This window comes from Buteo buteo, chromosome Z (genome assembly GCF_964188355.1).
Source record: "Buteo buteo chromosome Z, bButBut1.hap1.1, whole genome shotgun sequence".
Taxonomy (NCBI): domain Eukaryota; kingdom Metazoa; phylum Chordata; class Aves; order Accipitriformes; family Accipitridae; genus Buteo; species Buteo buteo.
This window is the reverse complement of record NC_134204.1, coordinates 86603291-86621397: the sequence shown is the minus strand read 5'-3', so window position 1 is coordinate 86621397 and position 18107 is coordinate 86603291. Positions and strand designations below refer to the sequence as shown.

The 18107-nt window shown below is 33.2% G+C and overlaps 1 protein-coding gene across 5 annotated transcripts in view; it reads left to right on the top strand.

Moving 5' to 3' along the window:
- Positions 1-18107, top strand: part of KIAA0825 (KIAA0825 ortholog) — a 256206-nt gene that overhangs the window by 30026 nt on the left and 208073 nt on the right. For all 5 annotated transcript variants that reach the window (XR_012649091.1, XM_075021307.1, XM_075021305.1 and 2 more), the window contains one exon: positions 8914-9053. Coding sequence is in view for 4 of the 5 variants with exons in the window: in XM_075021307.1 (XP_074877408.1) it covers positions 8923-9053 (131 nt within the window). In the remaining variant the exon portion in view is untranslated. The remainder of the gene's footprint in view (positions 1-8913; positions 9054-18107) is intronic.

Genomic DNA, 18107 nt, shown 5'->3' with positions numbered 1-18107 from the left:
GTAGTGAGCATTAGGCAGTATGGCATGAAACGTTACAAGTTGAGTTATGCCAGCAAAAAGTAATTTAAACTTTTGATTTAAGAAATGAAAGATTTTAAAAAAAAAAAAAGAAAAGGAAATTTAATGGACATTTACACTTGTCAGTAAAATGTTTCATATGACCCTGTACAGAATTTAGTAAGAAGCTTTAAGAATAGTTTTTGGGGAAAAAAAATCCGTGACATACATACTACTAAACAAGCCTTTAAGACTGTAACTATAAACTTGGACCCACTTAAGACACATCTCTATGGAGAGTTTCTGTATTTCATTTTTATAAAATTGACATTTTTCAAACTCTTAGCTTTAAATTGAGAAGTAATGGAAGAAAATAGAATGTGCAGGAGTGAAGGGTCTGAAATGCAGCCTACCTTTTAAAAGCTGTGGTCACAGACTTCTTTTGTAATTCTTTTTAAATATAATAGTTTCATTGGAAGGCTATTTCCTGTTAAAATTCTAACAACTCTGTATCTGATCTACTGAACTATAAGACCTCAAAGGTCTTGAAATTTCTTTCCTTTAAATATCATTGTCCTCAAAGAGTATTGTGCCAGGATGGAGGATTTTTCCAATAAACAAGAAGAGAGAAGGCTTTTATGGTCTAGTATAGAAGTAGCTAGTATGTATTTGTAAGGTTTTTAGTTGAAAATGGTGTATGTTAGGTTCTTTACCAGTGTGTTAAAAGATTAGTTCCTTCAGCACAGTCCTTATAAATCTGTGCAGTTTTAGACATTAATGACAAGCAAGATAGGAAGGCTGTAGCGGGTGTTTTTGAGAGCATAGTTCTGAGAGGGATTTGGGGGTTTATGAAGTATTGCCTCTTCTTTCTGAGTTTGTAAGTGACAGAAAATGAGAAAACTCACATGTTATCCCTAAATAGCATTTCTTATTGCCACAATTGGAAAGACAATTCTGCAGTAGGTGCACCATTAGTCTCACATGTAGAAGATATCTTATATTCTTGTCCTTCAGGAAAAAACACAATGCCATGCAGTCTTTCTGGGGAAAGTAATTATCGGTCTCAGACATTTTCTCATACCTGTATGCAAAATTCACTCAATACATATGTTCCTCAGCTGTAGCTGTAGAAAATAAATTAAATGCTATATCCTACTTTGAAATTATTTGAGTTATTGTATATTTTCTTGGCAAATACCATTAGTTTAAAAAAAAAGGGATAAGAAAACATGCAGTAGGTATTTCTAGCTAAGCTCCTAAGAATCTCTTGTCTATGCATTAGTGATTACTTTGGTCTACTGCTTGGTAATTATTTTTGTAATTTAAAAGTATTTTTAAAACATCCATCACTCATAAAGTGTATCTATTTGATGATGAGATTGATTGATGTAGTCTTAATCAGGGACAATGGCAGAAGAAGGTTTTATGCTGTGTTTTTGTGTATGTGGCAGTGGCAGAAAAGTCAATTACTGCATTTTTTTTGGTAAGGCCTCAAACCATATGTAAAGAGGACAATATTGCCCCAGGTTTATCCATTTTTTTAACTTATTAAATATAATAGAACTACAGGCACAAAAAAGTAATTCTGTGAGAAAAGACATCTTGAATCCTTCTTTTATCTCTACTAAAGAAAGCCAGAAAAGATAAAAAAAAAGAAAAGAGGCATATTGGTATACAAACAATGGTTGTCACACTTAGGGTTTTGGTGAGTGTAAAGACTAATAAGAAGGTAGGGAAAGCCACTGACTTTTCAGAGGTAGGTTGCTTAACGTTTGTGGTCTTCTCGTCTAAGAATGGATTGTTTATAAATGTTGTATCTTCAATGTTGTACACTATGGGATTCCAGCTACGGGGTAACTAGCTGAGAGACAAAGATGATATAGGACCGTTTCACTCAAGAGCTACTCAGAAAATGGCTATTTCTCTTCTGAAGCTTATGAAATCATGTTATGCTTTATTCCTTTCTTCTGACATAACTCCTCAGGAGTTTCCTTGCAACTCCAGATGGCATGTTCCTCTTTTGAAGTCATTGCCTTTGACCAATAGTGTTTGATTAAGTTTATGTAAATGAGAATTCTCTCCTTGTCTTTGAACATCTCTTACCAGTCCCAAGTAGCAGGAAATCTAAAAAAGCAGTGCTGATTGCTTTGTTTATATTCTCAACATTTCACTTTGTGTGACTCAAAGAATGGGGGAGAGGCAGTAGGGAGAACTCATGGATCTTAGTTTTAAATTCTTGCATGTACTTATGCCTAGAAAACAGGACTAAGTAACATAGTTTGAAAAACCCACAGATAGTAAAAATGATAGCATATGCTATTTTTCAGAAATGTGCATTTTTACAGTCCTTTTTCAAGGCTTTAGACAGTATTGATGATTCAATGGCTGATATAGCTGCCTTTGATCAGAGCACTGCATTCTTGTATTACAGCTTTAGATAGAAGGCACAGATTTCTGTTTCATCCACAGTGAGGACTGTGTTTCTTCAGTCCCACTGTGGGTTGTATCTTATTCCCACTCTCTTACTTGCTTTCTCTTATAATGGCAGAATTTGGGAGAAAAACTGTATTCAATACAGTTACAAATTTAATTATAGATACTTAGAATCTCTCTTTGAAAGATGTAAAGGAAAATGTGTTATGTGTGTGGTGAATAATAACTGATGAATATAAAATTAACATTTAAATACAAGTTTATGACAATAGCAAATGTGGTAAGTCTGCAGTGGGAACATTACAAGATGTTTTTAATAAAACTTGTTTCAAAGTTATTTGTGGCATTCAAAATATTTTGTAAATACAACCCTCATGAAGACTAGTTTTCAGATGCATTAAATGTTTTTTTAGTGGAACAATATGGTATTCTCTTTGTAAAAGCTGTGTATGCTTCAGCAAAGTGTGGGAAATAGGTGAATATGAAAGGTAAATTGGAAAATTTAACTAGAGATCTTCAACACCTGCCCATTAGCAGAAACAAAAATAGGTTATGTTCTTTTATAGATAGAATTTTTAATTTTTCTTTTGCTTTTATCAGTCTTTATTTTAAACAGTGTTACAATTTTGAAAGGATTTTTACCACAGAAAATTGGGTAAGCAGCTTTTACTGTGTCAGAGTAGAGCTCAATATATCATAATTTTTAAATGTATTTCTTGTGTAGGCTGTATGTGGTTTGCGAAAAAACTTTAAATATTCAGACGATGTGGAGTCCAGAACAGTAGGAATTTCACATTGAATAGTATTATCTCAAGCCATTGCCATCACTGTTGCTGCCTGCTGTGCGATTGCAGATGACATCTTCTGTGCTGTAAAGCGGCTGGGAACAGTTGTGCAACTAAAGGTAGATAAAGGAAATCATTGTTAAGATTATGGTTTGAAAGTGTAAGCTGAGTGATGAAAAATCTTGTCAATTCTCTCATCCCCTTTTAGTTTTGCAAGGATGCTAGGGCAATAAAGAGATACCTCCTGTAAGATAAGAAGCAGTACCAGAAAAAAAGCTTCAATGATTTGGCTAGCTCTCTGTACATATAATGCTGCAGTTTGAAATATCCCTGTTTTCAAATCACGAGTACATTGACATCCTCTTTTTAAAGTACTGCTAATGATAACAATTTTCTTTTATTGTCCTGGATATGGGTGGAATGAGAGCTCTAGGGGTAAAACTCATATAATGTTAAAGTAAGTTTTCAAATATTTAGATTGGCTGTAAAGTAACAGTCCAGAAAATTTGATTGCCATGGTGCTTGGACTGCCCTTAGACAAAACATTTTGTGCTGAAGTGTGCAATATTATATGTGGAAAAAATGCTGCTAAATGAATAAATGTATTAGGTAATAGTTTCTAAATATTTTATATGTACAAGTTACTGTTTAAATTGAAAATATAAACAGTTATTTAAAAGTTATCTTGAAATATACTAAAGGTAATATTTGAAGTATTTGGAAATAAGTGTCTCATTATACAAGAACTAAAATAGTACACTGGCATTAACTGAATGAAATTAGTGACAGGTCATGAGTTCTTTAACTCTTGAATGACTTTTAAAAGGCTGAATTGTGGAGTTTTAAAATAATGAGATTCAGTTTATACAAATCTTGGTTTAGAAATGAGTGATTTGAACAAAACAATATCACCCTGCTGTTTTTTTATCCACTAAAGAAGTTTGTTTACACAAGTATGCTGGTTGTGGTGAATAACAGAAGTGAGGATACAACCAAAACATTTTTCTGTAATAAATCAGGAAGCTAAATTATCATAATGAAATTGAAGAGGTTTTTATTATTTTATTCTTCGGCCATTAGACATAAACTTGGTATTTAATTCTCTTTGTCAAACCATTTATGTTAAAATTATTTGGCGTTCATTTAATTATCTGGAATAAATGTGTTATATGTTGCCTCACATTCTGGCCTTAACAGGTTAGAGATACTGGGAAGTAAGACCTTCTACCTAAGTATACATTGTTTACTTAATGTGACACCCCATAAATTTTTGGTTCGATTAAATACCTGCCACTGCTTAAGTAGTAGATTCTGTTTAGCTTTAGATAACTTCTTTAGATTATTTCATGCATGGTAGCGTGTGTATAAAAGCCTACTTCTGGAGTTTATTGAAACCTTAATGGTTTGGTTTGTCTTTTTTCTGAAAACCTACTGTGTAATTTGGTCAAGTAGGTGCTATAGTGCTCAGAGACAGATCTCTTTGGATCTGCGTTGTATGAAATGGTATACTGCCTAAGGTTCCTTAGTTTACTTAGAGTTTGCATAAATATATACAGGGCATTTGAAAACCCATGAAAGTTTAAAGTTTAGTTGGAAGTTTAACAAAGTGCGATCAATCATTATGAGAAACCATGTCTAACTTTATACTTACTGCTTTAGTTCTGCTATGATTTTCTTGAACATGTATGTACTAAAATTTTTTCAAAAGGCCTAACAGCCTAACTGATTTTCCGTTAGACTTAGGCAATTGATTCAGAGGAAACTCCAGGCGAACTGAAGTTTAAAACTGTATTTAGATTTTTTTTGCCCCCCAAGGTGTTCTGTGTAACTATGATACAAAATTTGCCTGACATTTTCCATGGTGTCCTGTGATAACTGAAACCCACTGAAGTCAAAACAAGAATCTTAACTGGCTGAAGTGCTATAGGGTGATAAAGGAGTAACAGTACTGAGCATTTACCAATACATAGTAAGTCTGTCAACCTTTACAAAGTTTCTAAAAATGCTGGAACGGATTTGTATGCTATAAACATGACCTAGTATTTTTTTACCCAGTGTAAGGAAGGACTCATAATTTTTATTTTAAAAGAATAGTGTTTGTGTGAAGAAGTGGGAGATGTCTGTTAGCTGCATATCTACAGTATGTTAGACTATGAATCTGTAATTAAATATTGTGATTTATACATACATAGAGGTATATTGTACATGCATAAATTCAACAAAAGTGCTCATACAAAAATCTATTCAAGTTTTAGGTCCACACAACTTTTCCAAACTGTATGTCTGAGAATAAATGCTTATTATAGTAAATATAAACATTACAAATTAATCTTAGAAATCCCATGGAATCTTCCATGTATGTTTGTAATGGAAGGTTTTTACAGTGATGTTTACTGAATTATCAGAATGAAGAAATATCCAATTTGAACTAAGTGTCATTTTATGTAGTACTTTTACGAGAAGATTGCTTCCTTTTGATAGACACTGAAAAAGAAAAAACTAATAAAAAAAAGAAAAAGTGCTCTTTGGTGGTAAACACTAAATGAATTGAAAAAGCAAGAAGTATCTGTTATATCGAGTGTTCCATAATGTTTTTTTGAATAGGCCTAATTGTTTTCAATAAAAATTGGTTCATAGTGTTAGGCTTGTTAGAAGTGGGGAATTGCTACAGTGAAGTTAAATTGCGTTGATGCCATCAGTTAAATTAAGAGACCTGAAAAATATTTCTTTTAACCTACACTGTACATAGGTTAAGTTTCTTGAGTAGCTACCAAAAAGATTGACAGCTACATCATTTTTATGATGATGAATGGTCCTCTAATATGTTTGAAAAGAACTATACTTATTGCAGATAGGGACACACAGAGTTGCATCTGAAGCAGGTTCTCAAAGACCATTTGTATCAAAACATACAATATTTCACTGTAATAATAAATAGAAATATGATGGAATGATACTTGCAGCATAATAACAAGTGTTAAATGAATCTCCTTTGCAGAAGAAATGGGTTATTACTGTCTAAAATACTTTGAAAGAATTTGGAGTTTCAATACAAGAGTTATTCCCCCATATTATTACAAATAATAAACATTTTAAGAAATTTATTTATTTATTAACAAAAATTGATTTTTACCATCAGAGGAGGGCTCCGTCAAACAGGCTATCAGGGAGCAGCAATGGCTGGCTGCTTTTTGGGGGCTGGGGAAGAAAGGGGATAACCCAAATGGCAGGGGAGGGACCCTGCCAGCTGATGCCCATCCTGCTGCCCCCAAGGGAGGCAAGTGGGGCAGGCACTGGGGTGATAGTCTAGTTCCACTGAGGGTCCAGGTCATCAGGCTGTTAAAGCCTATTAGTCCAGGGCCCTAACACTGGTTATGCTAAGTAACAGTAGAATTTCTGCTTGATTTGTATTAATTTATATCTTTATGTACTTATTTTTTCCTTCCAAAACATTTTTGTATTTTGCTTCTTCATATGACAGTCTTGTATTAGAGAAATCCTTAGATTTTCCTAAGAAGAAGTTACTATTGACCATCTAAAACAACATCTGAAAACTAAATAATCAAATATTGCTTTTTCCCCCTTAAACCGAGACCGAAAGGAATAATTACCTTGTTTTGACAAGTGAACCGAAGAAGTATGACATAGAAGTCTTACAGGAATGCATACATGAAAACTAGGCTGTCATGTTTACAAGGTGATTTTTTTTCATATGATGAATTTTTCAAACAGTAAGTGGTCTGTAAACTATACTGATATTTTTCCGAGGAACACAAGCTTCTTTTGGCTATCCTGTAAGGAAATGAGTTAGGAATAAATATAAATATAAAATTTTGATTGTGCACCTATTATATGAAAACTGAATCATTCCAAGCTGTTGTTATTTTTGCGTTACATGTATCTATTATACAGTACATTTTACACCAATCATTGACTGTTCTGCAAGCATTGTTGAATAAAAGATGGGTTTGAGTTAAAGGTATTGAATAGAGTTAGCATCACATTCTGTATAAACCCTGAGATATTTCTGAAGAGAAAAAGGAATAGATTTCTGTGACCATGTCTGAATATATGTAGTATCATACATGAGTGAACAACTGTATTTTCAGTATTCCTTTTATCTCAATTTTGTAAAGTGCTGTTTAATGGTTTTCCATTGGTTGCAGAACCTTCCAAAGTTGGCCTAGTATGTTTTTGCCAGAGCAACTGACAAGTATTTCAGCATTTGGGAGAGTGCTTTTTAACTTGTACTTTTAATTACAGTGTCTTTAATTGCAGTAACATCTGTTAAGATACTTGGAGTCTTATATTCAAAGACTAATCTTCCCTCGATGTGTATTTGGTTTACATCCAAACTTTTTAACCAGAAGGGTGACTGAGTTTCAGCTACATTCCAAAATGTTGAAAGCCTTTGAATTGTTATTTGCAAAGGGGTATTCTGTAGCTTCTGAGAATTTAAAAAAATTATATATCCTTGAAATACTTTGTAGTATTGTGCTGTTAATTCAGATGTGCGAGACAGTAGACTTTAAAGGACCTTCACGTTTGTTCTAACTTTGCTTTGAAAGAGCAATACCAGAATCAGAAGCGTCATTTCTGCTGAAGGAATGCGCAGTTCTGCTCCTTGTAGATCTACACTCATATTTGACCAGAAACTATCATCTTGACCTTAAATCTTAATGTGATGTTCTTTTGGAGCATGTGTCTTGTAGACCATTCACTTAGAAATATTCTCAATCTATTTTTCTAGTAGTGCCTCTAGGTAAATTTCCAACCAACACTGTAATTGCTTCATAAAAGAATATTGCTTGTAAGAAAAATAGTGTATTTATTAATTCATTATATTTTCTTGCTCAAACATTGTGTGCATCTGAATAGTTATGTTTGTTCCTCATGTTACTACTGCAATATGAATAGTATTATTAAATACTAAATAGTATACATGAAATATACTGGTTATTAAGAAGTTTCTGCTTTTTATGTAATTTTTCCTTTAACTTCAGTAGTAAGTTACCACTGGTTGTAAAATCAACTTCATTATTTCTCAAAAAAGAGAATACAGAAGAAAGAGAAAACAGGAAAAAGTAGTTCTGCTAAGCTTTACTTCTGATATGAAGACTCCTGGGATTTAGTGTCTTAGTTTGAGTAGGCCAGTGGATTTGACCTGTGTTTTGGCAAAGTATTTATTGAGTATGTGTACAAAGCAGGATGACATTTGTTTTCTGGTACATTATAGTGTTTTGGTCTGGATTTTTATGTTCTAGTTGTTTGCAATGATATGCTTAATTTCCAGAAAGCTGTTACTCCTTGGACAGAAATTATAAGCACACAGAAAATAAATTTACTTGCTAATGTCTTTATATTTTCCAGTTATAATAGTGAGAAATTTCTTTCTAAATCTTAAAAAAAAAAAAAAAAAGAAAGCTACTACTTTGATTAAGGTAAAAGAACTGATTTTTTAAAGCAAAAAATGCAAGATATTATGAAATTTATCTCTGCTTTTATTTTACAGGTGTCCCTCTCTGTAGCACTCAGAAGCATGCAGAAGGTTTACTATTCAACACTGATTTTATAATTTCCTACATAAATGCTTCCCTTATTAATCTAAGTATTTCCAAGGAACAAACTGTTGTATATTTTGATACTTTTAGTCTGATTTTTTTCATTATCTAACCGCTTTTCTGTATCTGTTTTACAGATTCTGAAAATGGAATGGGGAGGAGAATATTCTCTTGATTCTTCCAATTTAGACTGTTTGTTAAATGTCCTTCCTGGAGAACTGGAGTTTCAACAGATCCTTCATGATCTTGATGAAAAAATAAAGAAGAACTCTTCTAGGTAAAGAGTAGTTTATTTGTATCCAAAATATTAGTGAAAGTCATTACATTTAGGAAGAAATACGGCTTTTCCCTTTTTTCTTTTCTAGTTGTAGGTTAAAATTCTGATAATTATTTCAGTAGTAATTTTACCTTAACCACTGGAGCATTGAACAAATTTTTAATGCCATATAATTTTTGTGCTATAGTCTTTCTCTGTATGATATTTTTAACAGTTGAATCATCTTAATCTTAGGAATTATTGCAGTAGGTGTGATAGTGGAGGAAGAAAATGTGTATTCCCGTGACAGTTGTATTTCCTACAGCTATGAGATAGAATTTTTATTCACTAAAAGAGCTACAGAATTTTAGAAAAAAGCAAAATTTGAACTCAGTATGTTCTTTAAGCATTTTCAATGGAAGTATAAAAAGCAAGTAAGTTAATATATATAATCTTTCTTACACAAGCCATTATTTTACCTATTTCAGTTGAAAGTGTTATGCTGCAATAGAAGATTTTCTAACCAAAATTTGTTTTGTAATATATGTCATTGTCCACTTCTTTGTAACATACTGGTTTCCAAAAATCAGTGCTATAGAAACAGTGGAGTACTGGAATAGTTCTTTGTTGATGTGGATTTTTTGCATGACTGCAAAAAAATCAGCTCAAGGTTTTGTGCCTTATTTGAAAAGTGGTGGCAGTGTTTTGTGGCTAAACTCTTTAGTACCTTTAAAATACTTAGACCTGTGAAAGATGCGCTTAAGCCAATAAACTAATTGCCCCTTTAAAAAAATAAGTGTACATTCAGAGACATAACAAATAGCATAATTTCCTATTAAATTTTGAAAATGCTTGCCTTTGGGTAACAGTGCACATTATAGAGTTGTATAATTTCAAGGAATGCCCTTAATGACATCTGTTTTATGATTGTGTAATTTTAATGAAGCCCAGATTTGTGAGAGGTCTCTGCTCCCAAACAGCTTCCTGAAGAATGGAAGTAAACCATTGCTGTATCTCACTGAAGACTGTTTTAAGTCATCTCTGAATTATTCTTATATTGCTTATGCCAGGCTGAGAGACTTTTCAGGCTTTTTATTTATATTTTTCTTATCTCACATTTTGAACATTTTAAGTTAAAAACTTAGTATTTACAAATGTAGTTGTGATAGTAATAATCCCAGGGTAGCAATGATAGTGAAGATCTCGGAGATCTGGGAAATATGCTGTTGTGGACCATTGCATAGTACAATTTCATATTACAACTTGCCAGCTGTTGACAACAGTGAAATGTAAATACTTATTTAGAGTTTAGTTGATGTCATAACACAATTATAGGTACTTAAGTTTTGAGTTGCTATGGTCTTGTATATCTGGGAAAGAACAGTATCAGTGGTTTTGGCAGATGTGTTGTCACCTCTTCAAGTACCAAATAAAAGTGATTTTGTCATCATCATGCAGAGCCAGCCTGAGAGTTAGAAAGATTATTATCAAGATGAGTCTTCGGAATGCATGCTTTACTACTATTTTTGTTTTTAATGTGTGTAAAATGTATGCTGCTGGTTGAGAAAACTTTTGGCTGTGAGAGAGCAGGCCAGCTGTTCATTCCTTTTAGTGGTACTTTTTGTCAGTTAACATTTTATGTTATGGTTTATGTTAACATCATCACAGTGGAACTATTCGTACATTTTTAAGAAGGCTGATTGTCCCTGTTTTAGGTACATAGTCCTACAAATTAGAAGAGCCCTTCACTGTAAGTTTTGTAAGATCCAAATGGAACTTTATCCAAGGAGAGCAGGAAATTGGATTAGGGTGTGGTACACAGCAACACATGTCAGGAACAGCTTTATATTTCTGCTGAATTGACACTTAAGCTAGTTTTTAGACTAATTTTCACAAGGAAAATTAGAAAGTAGCCCTGTAGTTACCAGGTGATATTTTGCTCCGGTAATATGTCAGTTTCAGAAATGGAGAGGAGTTTAAAAGAAGATGGACAGCGGCTGATGTGACTTTTAAATTAAAAAGAGTCCTTTTATTGCTAATATATTAGAGGTAGCATGGAATGAAATCATTTTCAAGTTACCATTGATCTTTGTAAGTGGTATGATAAGAGCAGCTCTATGCGCTACAGTGATACAATTGGAATACAATCCATTTTTCATCAGATAGATTTATGATTTTATTATACCACAGAGAATAAACATAATAGTATACAGCATATATATATTTTTAAAAATAAAACATTGTGTAAAAAATTATGATCCAAAAGTGTGTAAATCACTTGAATGCTCATTTATTGCCTTCCAACTGAATAGCTTTTATAAAATTGTGTGACACGACAAATCAGATATGCTTTCCAGCAGTTGAATTACCTTCAGTATTTTTGTATTTTACCAATCCTATTTGGTCCTATAGCAAAAAAAAAAAAAAAAAAAAAAAAAAGCCATCTGTACAAAATTGTTTTATTTGTAAGTTTTAAGGGAGTAAGTGGTCCATTCATTCAATATTATATAACAGAGCTCTTATTACACTTGAATGTTAACTTTATTTTTGCAGCAGTTTATAGATGCAGGTGTGTATGAACTCTCAAAACTATTGTCATTGCTGGTGAGTTTTATGTGCAATGATAGTCTTGGGTTGTTCTGAAGTGTGAAGTTATATTCATAATTTCATCAGGATGGCCATTTGTCTTCAGTCTTTGCCCTCACATTTGGTTTGACTTTTACTGTTCATCAAAACTTAGTCTTATTTTTTTTTTTCCTAATTGGAGGATTAAGAGTTAGTAAGAGTTAATTTTTGAGCAATCCACAGAACTAAACTTTCAGCTGATATTTAATATTTATAAGCAGAAAGTAGCATACAGAGCTTGAAACCAAGCTTATAGTGCTTAACTTGAAAGTGATTGTAAGGATGAAATCTCTTCAGCAGTTGATTTTTTTTGTGTATTCAGTTCTTTCTTCAGTGAGTGATTGGCTGCCTTTTAGTGGTGATAAAGTGACGATAGATGCTATGAGTCAGTAGGACAGTGTGAGGTATTCTAGGTCTTCAACAGAACAATTACAAAGAATTCAACAAAATTATTTACTAATAACTGTGTCTCCACAATACACTGGAGACTGTATCTTTGTGTGACTTTTCACAAAGGCTTAATTTGACTTCAATCTGATAAACTTCAACCTGACTGTCTGTCTAATTAACAGTAATTCAGTCATCTGGGATTTTGAGGAAGGTCTTTTTTGAAGGGCTTCAGTGAGGTCAATAATAATAAGTGCTTATAGCATTGCATCTTGTCCTAGAACTGTTCAATATAAATGGTAATCATTATTTGAGCAACTAACAAGATCCTTAACTTGCGAATAATAGGACTATCTGGAAAGTACCTCAATAAGGATGTTAGTATGACATTTTCCAGTTGTTGATCATAACTTTGCTGATTTGCATAGAAATACTTCCCACTATCATTACCTCAAAACAAAGGGATGGAGGAGTTTCAAAGAGGGTATTAAGCACTGCTGTGCTTAATTCTGCTGTGCTTAATTCTTATTCTGTGTTCCTGTATCAGAATTGAAGTGTGCAAGGGCTCATGTGTTGTTAAACTAAGATGAGCTGCAAGAGTTATCTTTATCTTTTATTTTGAAGAAAATCTTTTCTTATTCCTTTCTGGAATTTTTAGGAAGCAGCTACACCTCACTTGCCTGTTATTCAAAAGAATTAGCAAAATCTGGGCATCTCCATCCAAAATCCCAATGGTGGTTGAGTATTTGGGAGAATTTCAAACTAGGGCTAACAGTAGAGGGATGAAATTGAAAATTTTATCAGTTTTACTTGGGCCTAATATTTATCACAGCTCTCAAAAAGAATTTGACTCTTCTGTGTGAATGTAACCTGCTTGCTGTGCAAGTGCATTACTGGACTATTCATTTGAGAATTTAGTACCTGTGAAGATACTGGAATAATGTTACTAAAACCTTTGTCAAAATAGTATCTGTCTACTCACTGCCCTGGACTAATTGCTAGAAATAAGTAATTAAGCTGAGAAAGGAATGTAATTTTATTCCTATTCAGCCTGTGTTGTCTTTGTGCATGATCACTGAGTTTGAATAGTTATTTCTTATCACCTTGCTAAGCTGGACAGCAGAGGGTTTCTCAGAGATGGGCTACTTTAATAGGCACGCAGTTTCTTTACTCCAATATACAGTGATTATAATTCTGTCAGTATCTTAGGTAGGTAGTTAGCTGTCACATACATCTACAGAAGCTGTAATCGTATCTTGGACTGCACTGCGAAATTTCCCAAATAATTTCATGTGACAATACATGAGACAATGTTTTTTTAGCCATTATTTGTTACTATCACGTTTTGGTCAATGGAGTTGAAAGCCTCCTATGTTTCACTGCCAGTCTTCTGAAATAACTTACCAAGGCAAAGCTTACATCTTGTGGACTGAAATATCTCAAGTGTTTAAAAGAAGATTGGAAGTTAAAGGTAGGCAGTGGTTCAGGTAGAAATGATCGTTCTTGTATGGTTAAGCTGTTGAGTAAGTTTCTTTTGCTGAGGTGCAGCAAAGTAATCACCATTCTATTTCTTTCTTGTTTCAGTGGTATAATTACTTTACAGCTTTGGTGGATATGTTTTGTAAGTAGCTAAAGTAGAGAGATGAAGTAGCTTGCAAAGTGCTTGAAGCAGGTGCTACATCTTTGTTTTATGTCTTAAGGTCCAAGATTACAATAAGAAGAATTTGAGGAAGTTAACTTTTTCAAGGCTTTTGTCTTTATAATAAGCCTGTAACTTTCAGAATCACATTTTAAAGAATCGCTGGTTTTAAGTATCAAGACATATTTGTCTTAACAGAGTTTTTCCAAAGAGGTACGGTTTTTGTAGTCAGTATTTCCATCAGTTTTATATTGCTGCTTACAAAATAATTTTAAACTTCATTCTTACTGGTCTTATTTTATTTTGAATAGAACTTAGATACAAAATAGGAATAAGAGAATAATATAGTCAAACTATGAAAAAAATGTTAACATGCACACAAATATGAGGTGATAACAAAACCTATATTATTAGCAGTAGCAGCTTTACTTTCTGGCTTTCTCCTCTGGCTTTCTCCTCTGCTGGTGAGGTCACCATTGTAAAGAACGTAAAATATGAAAAGGAATTTCATCTGTTTATGCAGTTGGAGTAAGAAAATGGACATGCCAGAAAGAATAAGCTGATGGTCAGATAGACTAGAATGGAACAGCATAAACATTATGGGCCTGGAACTACAATAATCTTATTTTTTTCAGAATTTTAGAAATCCTCAGAGATACAATGTACCATGAGTGTTACTGTAGGTTGTCATAAGCATTGCAGGAACATGCAAGACGTTAAGTAGCCATTTTTGGTAAAGCCTCTTGTTCCTGTTCAAGACAAAGTTATCAAAACATTCTTTGCATGAATCTTCATTTTTTTTTCAGTTAGGTTGAATCTGGCAGTTTAAAAGTTACTAGAAAATAAGTTACTTGTATTTTTGGTTAAATTCATACATGGTAGTGGTGGGGCATCAGCAATGACCTCATGAAATTGTCTGTAGATCATGAGAAATTTTCTTAGTATTTCCTTTTTGGTAGGTCAGCTTTCATGAAATAAAACAAAATGTTTCTTTCACCATGGGAGAAAGTGTAACAATGAAAATGCCTGTGGGAATTATACTGGTGAAAGTCTTTCTCAAAGATTCTGTATTACTCCATGTGTACAGCAGGTCCTCTGACACACAGGTTTCCAAATGACATGACTGATTTTGTACAAAATGCCCTGTATCTTTAGCAGTCATGCTTCTTAATGAATATACATGATAATAACAAAGTAGTATTGTGTTAGTGGTTCTATCTTCAAAAAAGTGCAAACAATTATTTCATTATTTTTAAAACAAACTGTCTGTTCCTAGTAAAAGACATGTAAGCTGATACTAAAAGCAGATCTCCATGAATATGAGGATCTTAAGCATAAGTAACATGAGGTTTAAAGATAATTTCACTTTATAGCTTAGCAGTTTAATTTAACCAATTTCATTGTCATTTTATGGCTGTTCCATATGCTGTATGAAATAAATTGAAACAGTGCTTGTTAGAAATTGAAAGGAGTTAGAAGATGATCCTTCAACTTACTCATAGTAATCTTAGGCAATGGGAAATGATATATGGAGACAGCAACCCTCATTTTGATACTGTGCTTTTCAAAATAATGTTTTATCAGTATGACAGAGCTTACACTATCAGTTCCATTATAGTACTTGCTTTGTAACTGTTTGTCCATTGATGCAGCCACTTAAAAAGCAGTCTCTCCACATGATTAGGTTATTCCTAAAAACTGTCATTAATTTAATAAATAAGAGCACGAAGGAGTTCTCAGACTGCGGCTATCTACAGTGGGAATACTTACCAAATGGTATCAACATGCTACTCCAGAAAAGCACTCCAGTGTGGACACAGATAACATAACAGAAATTTGCTTAGTTTGTGAAAAAAAACCCAACCCTCACCTGTAAAAAGGAGACACTATTTCAGTGAAAAATTCCTTGTTCAGTAGTTTGGTGACTATTTTTTTCTGGTTTTTGTCTGAAGAGTTCCACAGGTTCAAAGAAAGGTGGAATGATCTGTGGAAGAAAAATTGAGGGCTGTTAAATACTAGGACACTATCTGATTTAAGTCCTTGTGTCACAAACTTCTAGAGATGATGAAAATATTCTGAGAAATCTTAACATTTTTTTTCTCTTTTTTTTTTAATTCTTTGTTGGCATCTCGTAGTGACCACTGTCATAGACCTGGAGATGTTCCAACTGACCAGGAACAGCTGTTCTGATGTAGTTCCAGTAGGCTAATTTCCAACAGAAGAATTAAACACCTTCTGACTAGGTTCAGCAATGTCCCAACATTGGTACTTGAGCACCTAAAACATTAATTGTATGCCTTGCCTTATCATTAAGGTGTAGTGTTTCAGAGAATGTTTGAAAAAACATGCATATGGAGCATAGAACCAGTTAACAATAATAAACTCGGAAAAAGCATTGAGTACTGAAGTATGTCTGATTTACCTGCTGTACTCCAGATCTTGTATTCCTGATTTAGGTAGGTTTGCACACAGACATGATTGTATTTTTCCATTGACTGCACAAGATTTTAAGACAATTTACCCTCCTGTTGTACGTGTATAGTGTCAGTTGACATCATATGGGTTGATGCCTCAATTTGTTCAAAAAAAAGTACTCCACTGAACTTAATAAGATATATTTGCAGTTAAACCTGAATGAAAAAGGCTTGGGGGGGGGGGGATTTAGCACTTTATATAGCTTTTTGTAATTGTTCTTCGAAGGATAAAATTCATTAAATACATTAAGCACATTTTTCACATTAACATGATATATTTTGTTTACAGTTTCTAAAACTTCAGCAAATTTCCTTTCTAAAAAAGGAAAACAAAGTCTCATTCTCCCTAAACTGATAGGAAATTACAAAGTTTTAAATACTAGCCCACACAGTGAGAATAATTTTAATCCCATTTGGTAGAAGTATTTTGTTTAAAATGATCCCTTTCTAAACCCAGATAATACACGTTAAAATGCTTTTTTTTTTTCCAGAGGTAACCAAATTCCTAAATATTTAATTTAATGATGTAATTCATGTGAAGGAATAAGTACCTATAATTAACCATGTTCTTGTAATACTAATTGTTGACAAAAATCTTAAAAGAAATAGCAATGCTTTTGAGACCATGTTTACCTACAGTATGCTGTAAGTAAACAGAATGAAAATAGTTTTATTCAATCAAAACCAGTTTTAGTCCTAATTCAATGTTCATTGTAATAAAAGGATTAAATAAAATGAACAGACTTATCATGATTTGTATCTACAGGGAGGGCCACTGAAAGGTATCCACCTAATCCCTCTATCAGTGTTGGGACAAATTACCAAAATATCTGGTCTTGAGAAGGGCTGTAGCCTATTCATAGCTTGTAGTTTATTGGCTTGCACACAGATTCATATATCAAAAGATGAGTGTAAAAACTGGTTTGTAATTGAAGCAGATTGGCACAGCCGAATGACAGTAGTCCCTTTTACAATGCACAATGCTGTAATCTATTGGGTATGTTTGAATGAGACACATCAGCACACTGCAATAAAAGCCTTTGATAGTGTCCCAGGAGTCAAGGTCTATGAACAAGGCATTTAGTTTCATAGTCCTGAGAACAGGTTTCACAAGTTAAAAAGATGCATGCCAATCTTTTGTCAAGTTTAGAATTGGTATTCATGGCTGGGCTATCCCATCAGGAACCTGAGTGGGCCATGGGGGTCCATTGTGCTCCTGATAAGGTCCTTTGATGATGGGAAGATACTTGTTTCAGTGCACTTCATTTTGAACTCAGTCATGCTCAGGAAAGTCTTAAGAGTTTTTTATCAATTTTGTAGAAGTGTTTTACAGGCCACCCATATATTTATAGGTTTTAGAAGTTTTTATACATTTTAGCATTAGTTGTAGTTACTGAATTTGGTTTTCTGAAGATAATGCAGCTATAAAATGTGGTGACTTCATTTTGATAGAGTAGATACACTTTGAATGTTTTACCTCATGTCTTTTAAACATAAAACAAATATACCCATAATTCTTAATGAATACAATTAAATATGGGAAAATAAGCGGTTCAAAATGACCTATTTATTTTGATGAAATTTTTTTTAGAAGTTGTATAGTCATAGTTCTGGAAACAATTTATGTATGTTTTTTCTGACATTCAAAATGCTACACTTTTTCTGCACTTAGATCGTTATGATCGTCCTTGCATTCTATAATTGTAGTTGTTGCAGTTTTCATATTCAGCTTGTTATTATTTAGTACTGTATTTTAAAGAAACAAAAGGCACAAAGCGAAACCTATCATAGATGATATATCTTGATGGCATTCTGGGAAAAAATACACTTCTCTCTTTCATGCTTGTTATAGGTAACTTAAAAATAAAAGGAAAATGCAGACTACTGCTTATCTCTAAACTTAATTTAATGTGATCATTTGCTTATTTTTTTCCACTGTTCTTTTAAAAT